The following is a 20,278-nucleotide window of genomic DNA, read 5'->3' on the forward strand; positions in this document are numbered from 1 at the left end:
CCCTCTAACTCTATCTCTCCCAGCACCCCTCTAACTCTATCTCTCCCAGCACCCCTAACTAACTCTATCTCTCCCAGCACCCCTCTAACTCTATCTCTCCCAGCACCCCTCTAACTCTATCTCTCCCAGCACCCCTCTAATATCTCCCTACACCCCTCTAACTCTATTTCTCCCTGCATCCCCCCCTCTAACTCTATTTCTCCCCACCCCTCTAACTCTATTTCCCTCTAACTCTATATCCCCAGCACCCCTCTAACTCTATTTCTCCCTGCACCTCTCTAACTCTATATCCCCTACACCATCCTAACTCTATCTCTCCCCCGAACCCCTCTAACTCTATCTCTCCCAGTACCCCTCTAACTCTATCTCTCCCAGTACCCCTCTAACTCTATCTCTCCCAGCACCCCTCTAACTCTATATCCACTACACCCCTCTAACTCTATCTCTCCCAGTACCCCTCTAACTCTATCTCTCCCAGTACCCCTCTAACTCTATCTCTCCCAGCACCACTCTAACTCTATCTCTCCCAGTACCCCTCTAACTCTATCTCTCCCAGGACCCCTCTAACTCTATCTCTCCCAGGACCCCTCTAACTCTATCTCTCCCAGTACCCCTCTAACTCTATCTCTCCCAGCACCCCTCTAACTCTATCTCTCCCAGTACCCCTCTAACTCTATATCCACTACACCCCTCTAACTCTATCTCTCCCCTGAACCCCTCTAACACTATCTCCCCTGCACCCCTCTAACTCTATCTCTCCCCTGAACCCCTCTAACTCTATCTCTCCCAGCACCCCTCTAACTCTATCTCTCCCAGCACCCCTCTAACTCTATATCCCCTACACCCCTCTAACTCTATCTCTCCCCTGAACCCCTCTAACACTATCTCCCCTGCACCCCTCTAACTCTATCTCTCCCCTGAACCCCTCTAACTCTATCTCCCCCTGCACCTCTTACTCTATTTCTCACAAGCACCCCTCTGACTATATCTCCCCCTGCACCACTCTAACTCTATCTCTCCCCGAACCCCTCTAACTCTATCTCTCCCAGCACCCCTCTAACTCTATCTCTCCCAGCACCCCTCTAACTCCCAGTACCCCTCTAACTCTCCCAGTACCCCTCTAACTCTATATCTCTACACCCCTAACCCCTCCCTAACTCTATCTCTCCCCTGAACCCCTCTAACACTATCTCCCCTGCACCCCTCTAACTCTATCTCTCCCTGAACCCCTCTAACTCTATCTCTCCCAGTACCCCTCTAACTCTATCTCTCCCAGTACCCCTCTAACTCTATCTCTCCCCTGAACCCCTCTAACACTATCTCTCCCTGCACCCCTCTAACTCTATCTCTCCCCTGAACCCCTCTAACTCTATCTCTCCCCTGAACCCCTCTAACTCTATCTCTCCCTGAACCCCTCTAACACTATCTCTCCTGCACCCCTCTAACTCTATCTCTCCCCTGAACCCCTCTAACACTATCTCCCCTGCACCCCTCTAACTCTATCTCTCCCCTGAACCCCTCTAACTCTATCTCTCCCAGTACCCCTCTAACTCTATCTCTCCCAGTACCCCTCTAACTCTATATCCACTACACCCCTCTAACTCTATCTCTCCCCTGAACCCCTCTAACTCTATCTCCCCTGCACCCCTCTAACTCTATCTCTCCCAGTACCCCTCTAACTCTATCTCTCCCAGTACCCCTCTAACTCTATCTCTCCCAGTACCCCTCTAACTCTATCTCTCCCAGTACCCCTCTAACTCTATCTCTCCCAGCACCCCTCTAACTCTATCTCTCCCAGCACCCCTCTAACTCTATCTCTCCCAGCACCCCTCTAACTCTATCTCTCCCAGTACCCCTCTAACTCTATCTCTCCCAGTACCCCTCTAACTCTATCTCTCCCAGTACCCCTCTAACTCTATATCCACTACACCCCTCTAACTCTATCTCTCCCCTGAACCCCTCTAACTCTATCTCTCCCAGCACCCCTCTAACTCTATCTCTCCCAGCACCCCTCTAACTCTATATCCCCTGCACCCCTCTAACTCTATCTCTCCCCTGAACCCCTCTAACTCTATCTCCCCCTGCACCTCTTACTCTATTTCTCACAAGCACCCCTCTGACTATATCTCCCCCTGCACCCCTCTAACTCTATCTCCCCCCTGCACCTCTCTAACTCTATCTCCCCCTGAACCCCTCTAATGCTATCTCCCCATGCACCTCTCTAGCTCTATCTCTCCCAGCACCTCTCTAACTCTATCTCCCCTGATCCCCTCTTACTCTATCTCCCCTGATCCCCTCTTACTCTGTCTTCCTACACTGTGTGGGGCAGGAGCTGGCACAACACATACAGGTTTATATAAACTCGCATCCAGTTGTCTGAGGGACACATGTTTCTAAGAGAACATCTTAGTAGGCCAAAGGTTACCAAATAGAAACCATGCCATAGTACTAGTAGGCTCCAGCACCAACGTCACAACGCTCTCTCCAAACAACACTCACTACCAGGTTCCAAACTGCCTCTGGAAGCAACGGCACAATAACTGTTCATTGGGTGCTTCATGAAATAGGTTTCCAAAGCTAAGTAGCCACACACAAGCCTAGGATCACCATGTGCTCGACTGGAGTGGAGTAAAGCTTGCCACCATTAGATTCTGGAGCAGTGGAAACACCTTCTCTAGGGTGATGAATCACGCTTCACCACCTGGCAGTTCGACAGACAAATCTGTGTTTGGCGGATGCCAGGAGAACACTACCTGCCCCAGTGTATAGTGCCAACTGTAAAGTTTGATGGTGGAGGAATAATTGTCTGGAGATGTTTTTCATGGTTCAGGCCCCTTAGTTCCAGTGAAGGGAAATCTTAACGCTACAGTGTACAATGACATTCTAGACGATTCTGTGCTTCCAACTTTGTGGCAACAGATTGGGGAAGGTAGTTTTCTGCTTCAGCATGACAATGCCCCCTGCAAAAAGCGAGGTCCATACAGAAATGGTTTGTTGAGATTGGTGTGGAAGAACTTCACTGGCCTGCACAAAGCCCTGACCTCAACCTTTGGACTGAATTGGAACGCTGACTGTGAGCCAGGCCTAATCATCCAACATCAGTGCGGACCTCACTAATGCTCTTGTGGCTGAATGGAAGCAAGTCCTCTCAGCAATGTTCCAATATCTAGTAGAAAGCCTCCCAGTAAATTGGAGGCTGTTATAGCAGCAATGGGGAGACCAACTCCATATTAATGCCCATGATTATGGAATGAAATGTTCGACAAGGAGGTGTCCACATACTTTTGGTCATGTACTGTATATTCACAGATACAATTCTGAGAAAAAAATGTTTTAAATAACACCACCATGACTCAGAGACCATCCTGATTTCCCACCCCCCCAAACACACACGCGCACACACACGCATCTAAATTAAATTTTCACGAACCCCTAATCCTACACCTAACCCTAACACTAAACGTAACCCAAACCGTAACCCCTAACCCTAACTCCTAACCCTAAACTTAACACCTAACCCCTAACTCTACCTCTACCCTAACCCTTAATCTAACACCCAAGACTAAAATAGCCTTTGTCCTCGTGGGGACCTGGGAAATGTCCCCACAATGGAGAATTTTACTTGTTGTACTGTCCATGTGGGGACTTTTGGGGATTTACGGTACCCACGAGGACAGTAACACAACCCCCCCCCCCCAACACAAACACACACACACACTCACTCACTCACTCACTACATAGGTTTCGGAAGGAAACCTCGCCCAGGCCCCCCACGGCCTTCTTTGACGTTGCCTTGACAGCAGCAACATCGACAACATTATCAACATCAATAATAACCTGGTATTACAGCTAAAGTTACAGATAAATGCACCCTGCTGGTTTGTTTGGTGTGCGCGTGTTCTCACTTGTTTTTTCTTGTAGAAGCCCTTTCTGTCACAGTTGGGGATGCGGAAACCTCTGGGGTTGAGAACATTGGAGATTTTAAGACTGTTCAGGATGCTTTCCATCTCTCTCCTGCATGGGCCCTGAACACAGCACACAACACCTCATTAAAACATTAGTACCCCTGTACTAACCCTGTACTAACCCTGTACTAACCCTGCACACAGCACACAACACCTCAATAACACATACTATAACATACTATACATACTAACCACTGTACTAACCCTGTACTAACCCTGTACTAACCCTGTACTAACCCTGCACACAGCACACAACACCTCATTAAAACATTAGTAACCCTGTACTAACCCTGTACTAACCCTGTACTAACCCTGTACTAACCCTGTACTAACCCTGTACTAACCCTGTACTAACCCTGCACACAGCACACAACACCTCAATAACACATACTATAACATACTATACATACTAACCACTGTACTAACCCTGTACTAACCCTGTACTAACCCTGCACACAGCACACAACACCTCATTAAAACATTAGTACCCCTGTACTAACCCTGTACTAACCCTGAACACAGCACACAACACCTCATTAAAACATTAGTACCCCTGTACTAACCCTGTACTAACCCTGTACTAACCCTGAACACAGCACACAACACCTCATTAAAACATTAGTACCCCTGTACTAACCCTGTACTAACCCTGTACTAACCCTGTACTAACCCTGTACTAACCCTGCACACAGCACACAACACCTCATTAAAACATTAGTAACCCTGTACTAACCCTGTACTAACCCTGTACTAACCCTGTACACAGCACACAACACCTCAATAAAACATGACTAACACTGTACTAACCCTGTACTAACCCTATACTAACCCTGAACACAGCACACAACACCTCATTAAAACATTAGTAACCCTGTACTAACCCTGTACTAACCCTATACTAACCCTGAACACAGCACACAACACCTCATTAAAACATTAGTACCCCTGTACTAACCCTGTACTAACCCTGTACTAACCCTGTACTAACCCTGCACACAGCACACAACACCTCATTAAAACATTAGTACCCCTGTACTAACCCTGTACTAACCCTGTACTAACCCTGAACACAGCACACAACACCTCATTAAAACATTAGTAACCCTGTACTAACCCTGTACTAACCCTATACTAACCCTGAACACAGCACACAACACCTCATTAAAACATTAGTACCCCTGTACTAACCCTGTACTAACCCTGTACTAACCCTGTACTAACCCTGCACACAGCACACAACACCTCATTAAAACATTAGTACCCCTGTACTAACCCTGTACTAACCCTGTACTAACCCTGAACACAGCACACAACACCTCATTAAAACATTAGTAACCCTGTACTAACCCTGTACTAACCCTGTACTAACCCTGAACACAGCACACAACACCTCAATAACACATACTATAACATACTATACATACTAACCACTGTACTAACCCTGTACTAACCCTGTACTAACCCTGTACTAACCCTGTACTAACCCTGAACACAGCACACAACACCTCATTAAAACATTAGTAACCCTGTACTAACCCTGTACTAACCCTGCACACAGCACACAACACCTCATTAAAACATACTATAACATACTATACATACTAACCACTGTACTAACCCTGCACACAGCACACAACACCTCATTAAAACATTAGTAACCCTGTACTAACCCTGTACTAACCCTGCACTAACCCTGAACACAGCACACAACACCTCATTAAAACATTAGTACCCCTGTACTAACCCTGTACTAACCCTGCTAACCCACAGCACACAACACCTCATTAAAACATACTATACATACTAACCACTGTACTAACCCTGTACTAACCCTGAACACAGCACACAACACCTCATTAAAACATTAGTAACCCTGTACTAACCCTGTACTAACCCTGTACTAACCCTGAACACAGCACACAACACCTCATTAAAACATTAGTAACCCTGTACTAACCCTGTACTAACCCTGTACTAACCCTGAACACAGCACACAACACCTCAATAACACATACTATAACATACTATACATACTAACCACTGTACTAACCCTGTACTAACCCTGTACTAACCCTGTACTAACCCTGTACTAACCCTGTACTAACCCTGCACACAGCACACAACACCTCAATAAAACATACTATAACATACTATACATACTAACCACTGTACTAACCCTGTACTAACCCTGCACACAGCACACAACACCTCAATAAAACATACTATAACATACTATACATACTAACCACTGTACTAACCCTGTACTAACCCTGTACTAACCCTGTAATAACCCTGTACTAACCCTGCACACAGCACACAACACCTCATTAAAACATTACTAACCCTGTACTAACTAACCCTGTACTAACCCTGTACGAACACTGCACACAGCACACAACACCTCAATAAAACATTACTAACCCTGTACTAACCCTGTACTAACCCTGTACTAACCCTGTACTAACCCTGTACTAACCCTGTACTAACCCTGTAAAACGAACCCTGTACGAACACTGTACTAACCCTGTACTAACCCTGTACTAACCCTGTACTAACCCTGCACACAGCACACAACACCTCAATAAAACATTACTAACCCTGTACTAACCCTGTACTAACCCTGTACTAACCCTGCACACAGCACACAACACCTCAATAAAACATTAGTAACCCTGTACTAACCCTGCACACAGCACACAACACCTCAATAAAACATTACTAACCCTGTACTAACCCTGTACTAACCCTGTACGAACCCTGTACTAACCCTGTACTAACCCTGTACTAACCCTGCACACAGCACACAACACCTCAATAAAACATTACTAACCCTGTACTAACCCTGTACTAACCCTGCACACAGCACACAACACCTCAATAAAACATACTATAACATACTATACATACTAACCACTGTACTAACCCTGCACACAGCACACAACAGCTCAATAAAACATTACTAACCCTGTACTAACCCTGTACTAACCCTGCACACAGCACACAACACCTCAATAAAACATTAGTAACCCTGTACTAACCCTGTATGAACCCTGTACTAACCCTGTAATAACCCTGTACTAACACTGCACACAGCACACAACACCTCATTAAAACATACTATAACATACTATACATACTAACCACTGTACTAACCCTGTACGAACACTGCACACAGCACACAACACCTCAATAAAACATTACTAACCCTGTACTAACCCTGTACTAACCCTGTACTAACCCTGTACTAACCCTGTACTAACCCTGCACACAGCACACAACACCTAAATAAAAAATACTATAACATACTATACATACTAACCACTGTACTAACCCTGCACACAGCACACAACACCTCAATAAAACATTAGTAACCCTGTACTAACCCTGTACTAACCCTGTACTAACCCTGCACACAGCACACAACACCTCATTAAAACATTACTAACCCTGTACTAACCCTGCACACAGCACACAACACCTCAATAAAACATTACTAACCCTGTACTAACCCTGTACTAACCCTGTACTAACCCTGTACTAACCCTGTACTAACCCTGCACACAGCACACAACACCTCAATAAAACATTACTAACCCTGTACTAACCCTGTACTAACCCTGTACTAACCCTGTACTAACCCTGCACACAGCACACAACACCTCAATAAAACATACTATAACATACTATACATACTAACCACTGTACTAACCCTGTACTAACCCTGTACTAACCCTGCACACAGCACACAACACCTCAATAAAACATACTATACATACTAACCACTGTACTAACCCTGTACTAACCCTGTACTAACCCTGTACTAACCCTGTACTAACCCTGCACACAGCACACAACACCTCAATAAAACATTACTAACCCTGTACTAACCCTGTACTAACCCTGTACTAACCCTGTAATAACCCTGTACTAACCCTGCACACAGCACACAACACCTCAATAAAACATTACTAACCCTGTACTAACCCTGTACTAACCCTGTACTAACCCTGTACTAACCCTGTACTAACCCTGTACTAACCCTGTACTAACCCTGTACTAACCCTGTACTAACCCTGTACTAACCCTGTACTAACCCTGCACACAGCACACAACACCTCAATAAAACATTACTAACCCTGTACTAACCCTGTACTAACCCTGTACTAACCCTGCACACAGCACACAACACCTCAATAAAACATTACTAACCCTGTACTAACCCTGTACTAACCCTGCACACAGCACACAACACCTCATTAAAACATTAGTACCCCTGTACTAACCCTGTACTAACCCTGAACACAGCACACAACACCTCATTAAAACATTAGTACCCCTGTACTAACCCTGTACTAACCCTGCACTAACCCTGAACACAGCACACAACACCTCATTAAAACATTAGTACCCCTGTACTAACCCTGTACTAACCCTGTACTAACCCTGTACTAACCCTGCACACAGCACACAACACCTCATTAAAACATTAGTACCCCTGTACTAACCCTGTACTAACCCTGTACTAACCCTGAACACAGCACACAACACCTCATTAAAACATTAGTAACCCTGTACTAACCCTGTACTAACCCTGTACTAACCCTGAACACAGCACACAGCACCTCATTAAAACATTAGTAACACTGTACTAACCCTGTACTAACCCTATACTAACCCTGAACACAGCACACAACACCTCATTAAAACATTAGTACCCCTGTACTAACCCTGTACTAACCCTGTACTAACCCTGTACTAACCCTGCACACAGCACACAACACCTCATTAAAACATTAGTACCCCTGTACTAACCCTGTACTAACCCTGTACTAACCCTGAACACAGCACACAACACCTCATTAAAACATTAGTAACCCTGTACTAACCCTGTACTAACCCTATACTAACCCTGAACACAGCACACAACACCTCATTAAAACATTAGTACCCCTGTACTAACCCTGTACTAACCCTGTACTAACCCTGTACTAACCCTGCACACAGCACACAACACCTCATTAAAACATTAGTAACCCTGTACTAACCCTGTACTAACCCTGAACACAGCACACAACACCTCATTAAAACATTAGTAACCCTGTACTAACCCTGTACTAACCCTGTACTAACCCTGAACACAGCACACAACACCTCAATAACACATACTATAACATACTATACATACTAACCACTGTACTAACCCTGTACTAACCCTGTACTAACCCTGTACTAACCCTGTACTAACCCTGCACACAGCACACAACACCTCATTAAAACATTAGTAACCCTGTACTAACCCTGTACTAACCCTGCACACAGCACACAACACCTCAATAAAACATACTATACATACTAACCACTGTACTAACCCTGCACACAGCACACAACACCTCAATAAAACATTAGTAACCCTGTACTAACCCTGTACTAACCCTGTACTAACCCTGCACACAGCACACAACACCTCATTAAAACATTAGTACCCCTGTACTAACCCTGTACTAACCCTGCACACAGCACACAACACCTCAATAAAACATACTATACATACTAACCCTGTACTAACCCTGTACTAACCCTGAACACAGCACACAACACCTCATTAAAACATTAGTAACCCTGTACTAACCCTGTACTAACCCTGTACTAACCCTGAACACAGCACACAACACCTCATTAAAACATTAGTAACCCTGTACTAACCCTGTACTAACCCTGTACTAACCCTGAACACAGCACACAACACCTCAATAAAACATACTATAACATACTATACATACGAACCACTGTACTAACCCTGTACTAACCCTGTACTAACCCTGTACTAACCCTGTACTAACCCTGTACTAACCCTGCACACAGCACACAACACCTCAATAAAACATACTATAACATACTATACATACTAACCACTGTACTAACCCTGTACTAACCCTGCACACAGCACACAACACCTCAATAAAACATACTATAACATACTATACATACTAACCACTGTACTAACCCTGTACGAACACTGTACTAACCCTGTACTAACCCTGTAATAACCCTGTACTAACCCTGCACACAGCACACAACACCTCAATAAAACATTACTAACCCTGTACTAACCCTGTACTAACCCTGTACTAACCCTGTACTAACCCTGCACACAGCACACAACACCTCAATAAAACATTACTAACCCTGTACTAACCCTGTACTAACCCTGTACTAACCCTGTACTAACCCTGTACTAACCCTGTACTAACCCTGTACGAACCACACGAACCCTGTACTAACCCTGTACTAACCCTGTACTAACCCTGTACTAACCCTGCACACAGCACACAACACCTCAATAAAACATTACTAACCCTGTACTAACCCTGTACTAACCCTGTACTAACCCTGTACTAACCCTGCACACAGCACACAACACCTCAATAAAACATTACTAACCCTGTACTAACCCTGCACACAGCACACAACACCTCAATAAAACATTACTAACCCTGTACTAACCCTGTACGAACCCTGTACTAACCCTGTACTAACCCTGTACTAACCCTGTACTAACCCTGCACACAGCACACAACACCTCAATAAAACATTACTAACCCTGTACTAACCCTGCACACAGCACACAACACCTCAATAAAACATACTATAACATACTATACATACTAACCACTGTACTAACCCTGCACACAGCACACAACACCTCAATAAAACATTACTAACCCTGTACTAACCCTGTAATAGCCCTGCACACAGCACACAACACCTCAATAAAACATTACTAACCCTGTACTAACCCTGTACGAACCCTGTACTAACCCTGTAATAACCCTGTACTAACCCTGCACACAGCACACAACACCACACAACACCTCATTAAAACATACTATAACATACTATACATACTAACCACTGTACTAACCCTGCACACAGCACACAACACCTCAATAAAACATTACTAACCCTGTACTAACCCTGTACGAACACTGTACTAACACTGTACTAACCCTGTACTTTCCACTGTACTAACCCTGCACACAGCACACAACACCTCAATAAAACATACTATAACATACTATACATACTAACCACTGTACTAACCCTGTACTAACCCTGCACACAGCACACAACACCTCAATAAAACATTACTAACCCTGTACTAACCCTGTACTAACCCTGCACACAGCACACAACACCTCAATAAAACATTACTAACCCTGTACTAACCCTGTACTAACCCTGCACACAGCACACAACACCTCAATAAAACATTACTAACCCTGTACTAACCCTGTACTAACCCTGTACTAACCCTGTACTAACCCTGTACTAACCCTGCACACAGCACACAACACCTCAATAAAACATTACTAACCCTGTACTAACCCTGTACTAACCCTGTACTAACCCTGTACTAACCCTGCACACAGCACACAACACCTCAATAAAACATACTATAACATACTATACATACTAACCACTGTACTAACCCTGTACTAACCCTGTACTAACCCTGCACACAGCACACAACACCTCAATAAAACATACTATAACATACTATACATACTAACCACTGTACTAACCCTGTACGAACACTGTACTAACCCTGTAATAACCCTGTACTAACCCTGCACACAGCACACAACACCTCAATAAAACATTACTAACCCTGTACTAACCCTGTACTAACCCTGTACTAACCCTGTAATAACCCTGTACTAACCCTGCACACAGCACACAACACCTCAATAAAAAACATTACTAACCCTGTACTAACCCTGTACTAACCCTGTACTAACCCTGTAACCCTAACCCTGTACTAACCCTGTACTAACCCTGTACTAACCCTGTACTAACCCTGTACTAACCCTGTACTAACCCTGTACTAACCCTGCACACAGCACACAACACCTCAATAAAACATTACTAACCCTGTACTAACCCTGTACTAACCCTGTACTAACACTGTACTAACCCTGCACACAGCACACAACACCTCAATAAAACATTACTAACCCTGTACTAACCCTGCACACAGCACACAACACCTCAATAAAACATTACTAACCCTGTACTAACCCTGTACGAACACTGTACTAACACTGTACTAACCCTGTACTAACCCTGTACTAACCCTGCACACAGCACACAACACCTCAATAAAACATTACTAACCCTGTACTAACCCTGTACTAACCCTGCACACAGCACACAACACCTCAATAAAACATTAGTAACCCTGTACTAACCCTGCACACAGCACACAACACCTCAATAAAACATTACTAACCCTGTACTAACCCTGTACTAACCCATAACCCTGTACTAACCCCGTACTAACCCTGTACTAACCCTGTACTAACCCTGCACACAGCACACAACACCTCAATAAAACATACTATAACATACTATACATACTAACCCTGTACACAGCACACAACACCTCAATAAAACATTACTAACCCTGTACTAACCCTGTACTAACCCTGTACTAACCCTGTACTAACCCTGTACTAACCCTGCACACAGCACACAACACCTCAATAAAACATACTATAACATACTATACATACTAACCACTGTACTAACCCTGCACACAGCACACAACACCTCAATAAAACATTACTAACCCTGTACTAACCCTGTACTAACCCTGTACTAACCCTGTACTAACCCTGCACACAGCACACAACACCTCAATAAAACATTACTAACCCTGTACTAACCCTGTACTAACCCTGTACTAACCCTGCACACAGCACACAACACCTCAATAAAACATTACTAACCCTGTACTAACCCTGCACACAGCACACAACACCTCATTAAAACATTACTAACCCTGTACTAACCCTGCACACAGCACACAACACCTCAATAAAACATTACTAACCCTGTACTAACCCTGCACACAGCACACAACACCTCAATAAAACATTACTAACCCTGTACTAACCCTGCACACAGCACACAACACCTCAATAAAACATTAGTAACCCTGCACACAGCACACAACACCTCATTAAAACATTACTAACCCTGTACTAACCCTGCACACAGCACACAACACCTCATTAAAACATTAGTAACCCTGCACACAGCACACAACACCTCAATAAAACATTACTAACCCTGTACTAACCCTGCACACAGCACACAACACCTCAATAAAACATTACTAACCCTGTACTAACCCTGCACACAGCACACAACACCTCAATAAAACATTACTAACCCTGTACTAACCCTGCACACAGCACACAACACCTCAATAAAACATTACTAACCCTTTACTAACCCTGCACACAGCACACAACACCTCAATAAAACATACTATAACATACTATACATACTAACCACTGTACTAACCCTGTACTAACCCTGTACTAACCCTGCACACAGCACACAACACCTCAATAAAACATTACTAACCCTGTACTAACCCTGTACTAACCCTGCACACAGCACACAACACCTCAATAAAACATTACTAACCCTGTACTAACCCTGTACTAACCCCTGTTACTAACCCTGTACTAACCCTGTACTAACCCTGCACACAGCACACAACACCTCAATAAAACATACTATAACATACTATACATACTAACCACTGTACTAACCCTGTACTAACCCTGTACTAACCCTGCACACAGCACACAACACCTCATTAAAACATACTATAACATACTATACATACTAACCACTGTACTAACCCTGTATGAACACTGCACACAGCACACAACACCTCAATAAAACATACTATAACATACTATACATACTAACCACTGTACTAACCCTGTACGAACACTGTACTAACCCTGTACTAACCCTGTACTAACCCTGCACACAGCACACAACACCTCAATAAAACATACTATAACATACTATACATACTAACCACTGTACTAACCCTGCACACAGCACACAACACCTCATTAAAATATACTATAACATACTATACATACTAACCACTGTACTAACCCTGTACGAACACTGTACTAACCCTGTACTAACCCTGTACTAACCCTGCACACAGCACACAACACCTCAATAAAACATACTATAACATACTATACATACTAACCACTGTACTAACCCTGTACGAACACTGTACTAACCCTGTACTAACCCTGCACACAGCACACAACACCTCAATAAAACATTACTAACCACTGTACTAACCCTGCACACAGCACACAACACCTCAATAAAACATACTATAACATACTATACATACTAACCCTGCACACAGCACACAACACCTCAATAAAACATTACTAACCCTGTACTAACCCTGTACTAACCCTGCACACAGCACACAACACCTCAATAAAACATACTATAACATACTATACATACTAACCACTGTACTAACCCTGTACTAACCCTGTACTAACCCTGCACACAGCACACAACACCTCAATAAAACATACTATAACATACTATACATACTAACCACTGTACTAACCCTGCACACAGCACACAACACCTCAATAAAACATTACTAACCCTGTACTAACCCTGTACTAACCCTGTACTAACCCTGCACACAGCACACAACACCTCAATAAAACATTACTAACCCTGTACTAACCCTGTACGAACCCTGTACTAACCACTGTACTAACCCTGTACTAACCCTGTACTAACCCTGTACTAACACTGTACTAACACTGTACTAACCCTGCACACAGCACACAACACCTCAATAAAACATACTATAACATACTATACATACTAACCACTGTACTAACCCTGTACGAACACTGTACTAACCCTGCACACAGCACACAACACCTCAATAAAACATACTATAACATACTATACATAATAACCACTGTACTAACCCTGCACACAGCACACAACACCTCAATAAAACATTACTAACCCTGTACTAACCCTGTACTAACCCTGCACACAGCACACAACACCTCAATAAAACATTACTAACCCTGTACTAACCCTGTACGAACCCTGTACTAACCACTGTACTAACCCTGTACTAACCCTGCACACAGCACACAACACCTCAATAAAACATTACTAACCCTGTACTAACCCTGTACGAACCCTGTACTAACCACTGTACTAACCCTGTACTAACCCTGCACACAGCACACAACAACACAATAAAACATACTATAACATACTATACATACTAACCACTGTACTAACCCTGTACTAACCCTGTACTAACACTGTACTAACCACTGTACTAACCCTGTACTAACCCTGCACACAGCACACAACACCTCAATAAAACATTACTAACCCTGTACTAACCCTGTACTAACCCTGCACACAGCACACAACACCTCAATAAAACATTACTAACCACTGTACTAACCCTGTACTAACCCTGCACACAGCACACAACACCTCAATAAAACATTACTAACCCTGTACTAACCCTGCACACAGCACACAACACCTCAATAAAACATTAGTAACCCTGTACTAACCCTGCACACAGCACACAACACCTCAATAAAACATTACTAACCACTGTACTAACCCTGTACTAACCCTGCACACAGCACACAACACCTCAATAAAACATTACTAACCCTGTACTAACCCTGTACTAACCCTGCACACAGCACACAACACCTCAATAAAACATTACTAACCCTGTACTAACCCTGTACGAACACTGTACTAACACTGTACTAACCCTGCACACAGCACACAACACCTCAATAAAACATTACTAACCCTGTACTAACCCTGCACACAGCACACAACACCTCAATAAAACATTACTAACCCTGTACTAACCCTGTACTAACCCTGTACTAACCCTGCACACAGCACACAACACCTCAATAAAACATTACTAACCCTGTACGAACACTGTACTAACCCTGTACTAACCCTGTACTAACCCTGTACTAACCCTGTACTAACACTGTACGAACACTGTACTAACCCTGTACTAACCCTGTACTAACACTGTACTAACCGTGTACTAACCCTGTAATAACACTGTACTAACCCTGTACTAACCCTGTACTAACACTGTACTAACCCTGTAAAAACACTGTACTAACCCTGTAATAACACTGTAATAACACTGTAATAACACTGTACTAACCCTGTAATAACCCTGTAATAACCCTGTAATAACCCTGCACTAACCCTATAATAACACTGTAATAACACTGTATCAACCCTGTACTAACCCTGTAATAACCATGTACTAACCCTGTACTAACCCTGTAATAACGCTGTAATACCAATGTATTACCTTGTGCTAACCCTGTAATAACCCTGTAATAACACTGTACTAACCCTGTACTAACCACTGTACTAACCCTGTACGAACACTGTACTAACCCTGTAATAACACTGTACTAACCCTGTACTAACCCTGTACTAACACTGTACTAACCCTGTAATAACACTGTACTAACCCTGTACTAACCCTGTACTAACCCTGTACTAACCCTGTAATAACACTGTACTAACCCTGTACTAACCCTGTACTAACCCTGTACTAACCCTGTACTAACACTGTACTAACCCTGTAATAACACTGTACTAACCCTGTACTAACCCTGTACTAACACTGTACTAACCCTGTACTAACACTGTACTAACCCTGTACTAACCCTGTACTAACCCTGTAATAACACTGTACTAACCCTGTACTAACACTGTACTAACCCTGTACTAACACTGTACTAACCCTGTAATAACACTGTACTAACCCTGTACTAACCCTGTACTAACCCTGTACTAACACTGTACTAACCCTGTAATAACACTGTACTAACTCTGTACTAACCCTGTACTAACCCTGTACTAACCCTGTACTAACACTGTACTAACCCTGTACTAACACTGTACTAACCCTGTACTAACCCTGTACGAACCCTGTACTAACCCTGTACTAACACTGTACTAACCCTGTACTAACCCTGTACTAACCCTGTACTAACACTGTACTAACCCTGTACTAACCCTGTACTAACCCTGTACTAACACTGTACTAACCCTGTACTAACACTGTACTAACCCTGTACTAACCCTGTACTAACCCTGTAATAACACTGTACTAACCCTGTACTAACCCTGTACTAACACTGTACTAACCCTGTACTAACCCTGTACTAACCCTGTAATAACACTGTACTAACCCTGTACTAACCCTGTACTAACACTGTACTAACCCTGTAATAACACTGTACTAACCCTGTACTAACCCTGTACTAACCCTGTACTAACCCTGTACTAACACTGTACTAACCCTGTACTAACCCTGTACTAACCCTGTACTAACCCTGTACTAACACTGTACTAACCCTGTAATAACACTGTACTAACTCTGTACTAACCCTGTACTAACCCTGTACTAACCCTGTACTAACCCTGTACTAACACTGTACTAACCCTGTAATAACACTGTACTAACCCTGTACTAAACCTGTACTAACCCTGTACTAACCCTGTACTAACCCTGTACTAACACTGTACTAACCCTGTACTAACCCTGTACTAACACTGTACTAACCCTGTAATAACACTGTACTAACCCTATAATAACACTGTAATAACACTGTACTAACCCTGTAATAACACTGTACTAACCCTGTAATAACACTGTACTAACCCTGTAATAACATGTACTAACCCTGTACTAACACTGTACTAACCCTGTAATAACACTGTACTAACCCTGTACTAACCCTGTAATAACACTGTACTAACCCTATAATAACACTGTAATAACCCTGTAATAACCCTATAATAACACTGTAATAACCCTGTACTAACACTTTACTAACGATGTAATAACACTGTACTAACCCTGTACTAACCCTGCAATAACACTGTACTAACCCTGTAATAACACTGTACTAACCCTGTACTAACCCTGCAATAACACTGTACTAACCCTGTAATAACACTGTACTAACCATGTAATAACACTGTACTAACCATGTAATAACACTGTACTAACCCTGTAATAACCCTGTACTAACCCTATAATAACATTGCACTAACCCTGTAATAACCCTGTACTAACCCTGTACTAACACTGTACAAACCCTGTAATAACACTGTACTAACCCTGTAATAACCCTGTACTAACCCTATAATAACACTGCACTAACCCTGTAATAACCCTGTAATAACCCTGTACTAACCCTGTACTAACATTGTAATAACCCTGTAATAAGCCTGTACTAACCGTGTACTAACCCTGTACTAACACTGTACTAACCCTGTAATAACACTGTACAAACCCTGTAATAACACTGTACTAACCCTGTTATAACACTGTACTAACGATGTAATAACACTGTACTAACCCTGTAATAACCCTGTACTAACGATGTAATAACACTGTACTCACCCTGTACTAACCCTGTACTAACCCTGTAATAACCCTGTACTAACCCTGTACTAACCCTGTAATAACACTGTACTAACCCTGTAATAACCCTATAATAACACTGTAATAACACTGTACTAACCCTGTAATAACCCTGTAATAACCCTGCACTAACCCTAAAATAACACTGTAATAACACTGTACTAACCCTGTACTAACCCTGTAATAACCCTGCACTAACCCTGTAATAACCCTGCACTAACCCTGTAATAACACTGTAATAACGCCGTAATAACACTGTAATAACGGCGTAATAACACGGTACTAACCCTGTACTAACACGCTTCTAACCCTGAACTAACCCTGTAACACCACTGTAATAACAATGTACTAACCCTGTACTAACCCTGTAATAACGCTGTACTAACCCTGTAATTACCCTGTAATAAACCTGTAATAACGCCGTAATAACCCGGTACTAACCCTGTAATAACCCTGTAATAACACTGTAATAACACTGTATCAACCCTGTACTAACCCTGTACTAACCCTGTAATAACCCTGTAATAACCCTGTAATAACCCTGTACTAACGCTGTAATACCAATGTATTACCTTGTGCTAACCCTGTGCTAACCCTGTGCTAACCCTGTAATAACACTGTAATAACACTGTAATAACACTGTACTAACCCTGTAATAACACTATACGAACCATGTAATAACAATGTACTAACACTGTAATAACCCTGTACTAACCATGTAATAACACTGTACTAACACTGTAATAACACTGTACTAACACTGTAGTAACACTGTAATAACATTGTAATAACACCGTAATAATACTGTACTAACCCTGCAATAGCGCTGTAATAACACTGTACTAACCCTGTAATAACACTTTACCATCCCTGTAATAACCCTGTAATAACACCGTACTAACCCTGTACTAACTCTGTACTAACCCTGTAATAACACTGTAATACGACTGTGTGCGTGTGTGTCCGTGTTTGGAATGGTCGTTTGTACAGTATTATGAGAGATACAGTGGGGCAAAAAAGTATTTAGTCAGCCAACAATTGTGCAAGTTCTCCCACTTAAAAAGATGAGAGAGGCCTGTAATTTTCATCATAGGTACACTTCAGCTATGACAGACAAAATCAATTTAAAAAATCCAGAAAATCACATTGTAGGATATTTAATGAATTAATTTGCAAATTATGGTGGAAAATAAGTATTTGGTCAATAACAAATTTTATCTCAATACTTTGTTATATACCCTTTGTTGGCAAGGACAGAGGTCAAATGTTTTCTGTAAGTCTTCACAAGTTTTTCACACAATGTTGCTGGTATTTTGGCCCATTCCTCCATGCAGATCTCATCTAGAGCAGTGATGTTTTGGGGCTGTTGCTGGGCAACATGGACTTTCAACTCCCTCCAAAGATTTTCTATGAGATTGAGATCTGGAGACTGGCTAGGCTACTCCAGGACCTTGAAATGATTCTTACGAAGCCACTCCATCGTTGCCCGGGCGGTGTGTTTGGGATCATTGTCATGCTGAAAGACCCAGCCACGTTTCATCTTCAATGCCCTTGCTGATGGAAGGAGATTTTCACTCAAAATCTCACGATACATGGCCCCATTCATTCTTTCCTTTACACGGATCAGTCGTCCTGGTCCCTTTGCAGAAAAACAGCCCCAAAGCATGATGTTTCCACCCCCATGCTTCACAGTAGGTATGGTGTTCTTTGGATGCAACTCAGCATTCTTTGTCCTCCAAACACGACGAGTTGAGTTTTTACCAATAAGTTATATTTTGGTTTCATCTGACCATATGACATTCTCCCAATCTTCTTCTGGATCATCCAAATTCTCTCCAGCAAACTTCAGACGGGCCTGGACATGTACTGGCTTAAGCAGGGGGACACGTCTGGCACTGCAGGATTTGAGTCCCTGCCGGCGTATTGTGTT

The 20,278-nt window shown here is 42.8% G+C and overlaps 1 protein-coding gene across 1 annotated transcript in view; it reads right to left on the minus strand.

The window, feature by feature from the left end:
• Nucleotides 1-20,278, minus strand: part of igfbp3 (insulin-like growth factor binding protein 3) — a 90,364-nt gene that overhangs the window by 48,624 nt on the left and 21,462 nt on the right. The window contains exon 3 of the mRNA XM_064935833.1: nucleotides 3,906-4,025. Coding sequence (XP_064791905.1) covers nucleotides 3,906-4,025 — 120 coding nt within the window. The remainder of the gene's footprint in view (nucleotides 1-3,905; nucleotides 4,026-20,278) is intronic.

Source organism: Oncorhynchus masou, chromosome 24 (genome assembly GCF_036934945.1).
Source record: "Oncorhynchus masou masou isolate Uvic2021 chromosome 24, UVic_Omas_1.1, whole genome shotgun sequence".
NCBI classification, from domain to species: domain Eukaryota; kingdom Metazoa; phylum Chordata; class Actinopteri; order Salmoniformes; family Salmonidae; genus Oncorhynchus; species Oncorhynchus masou.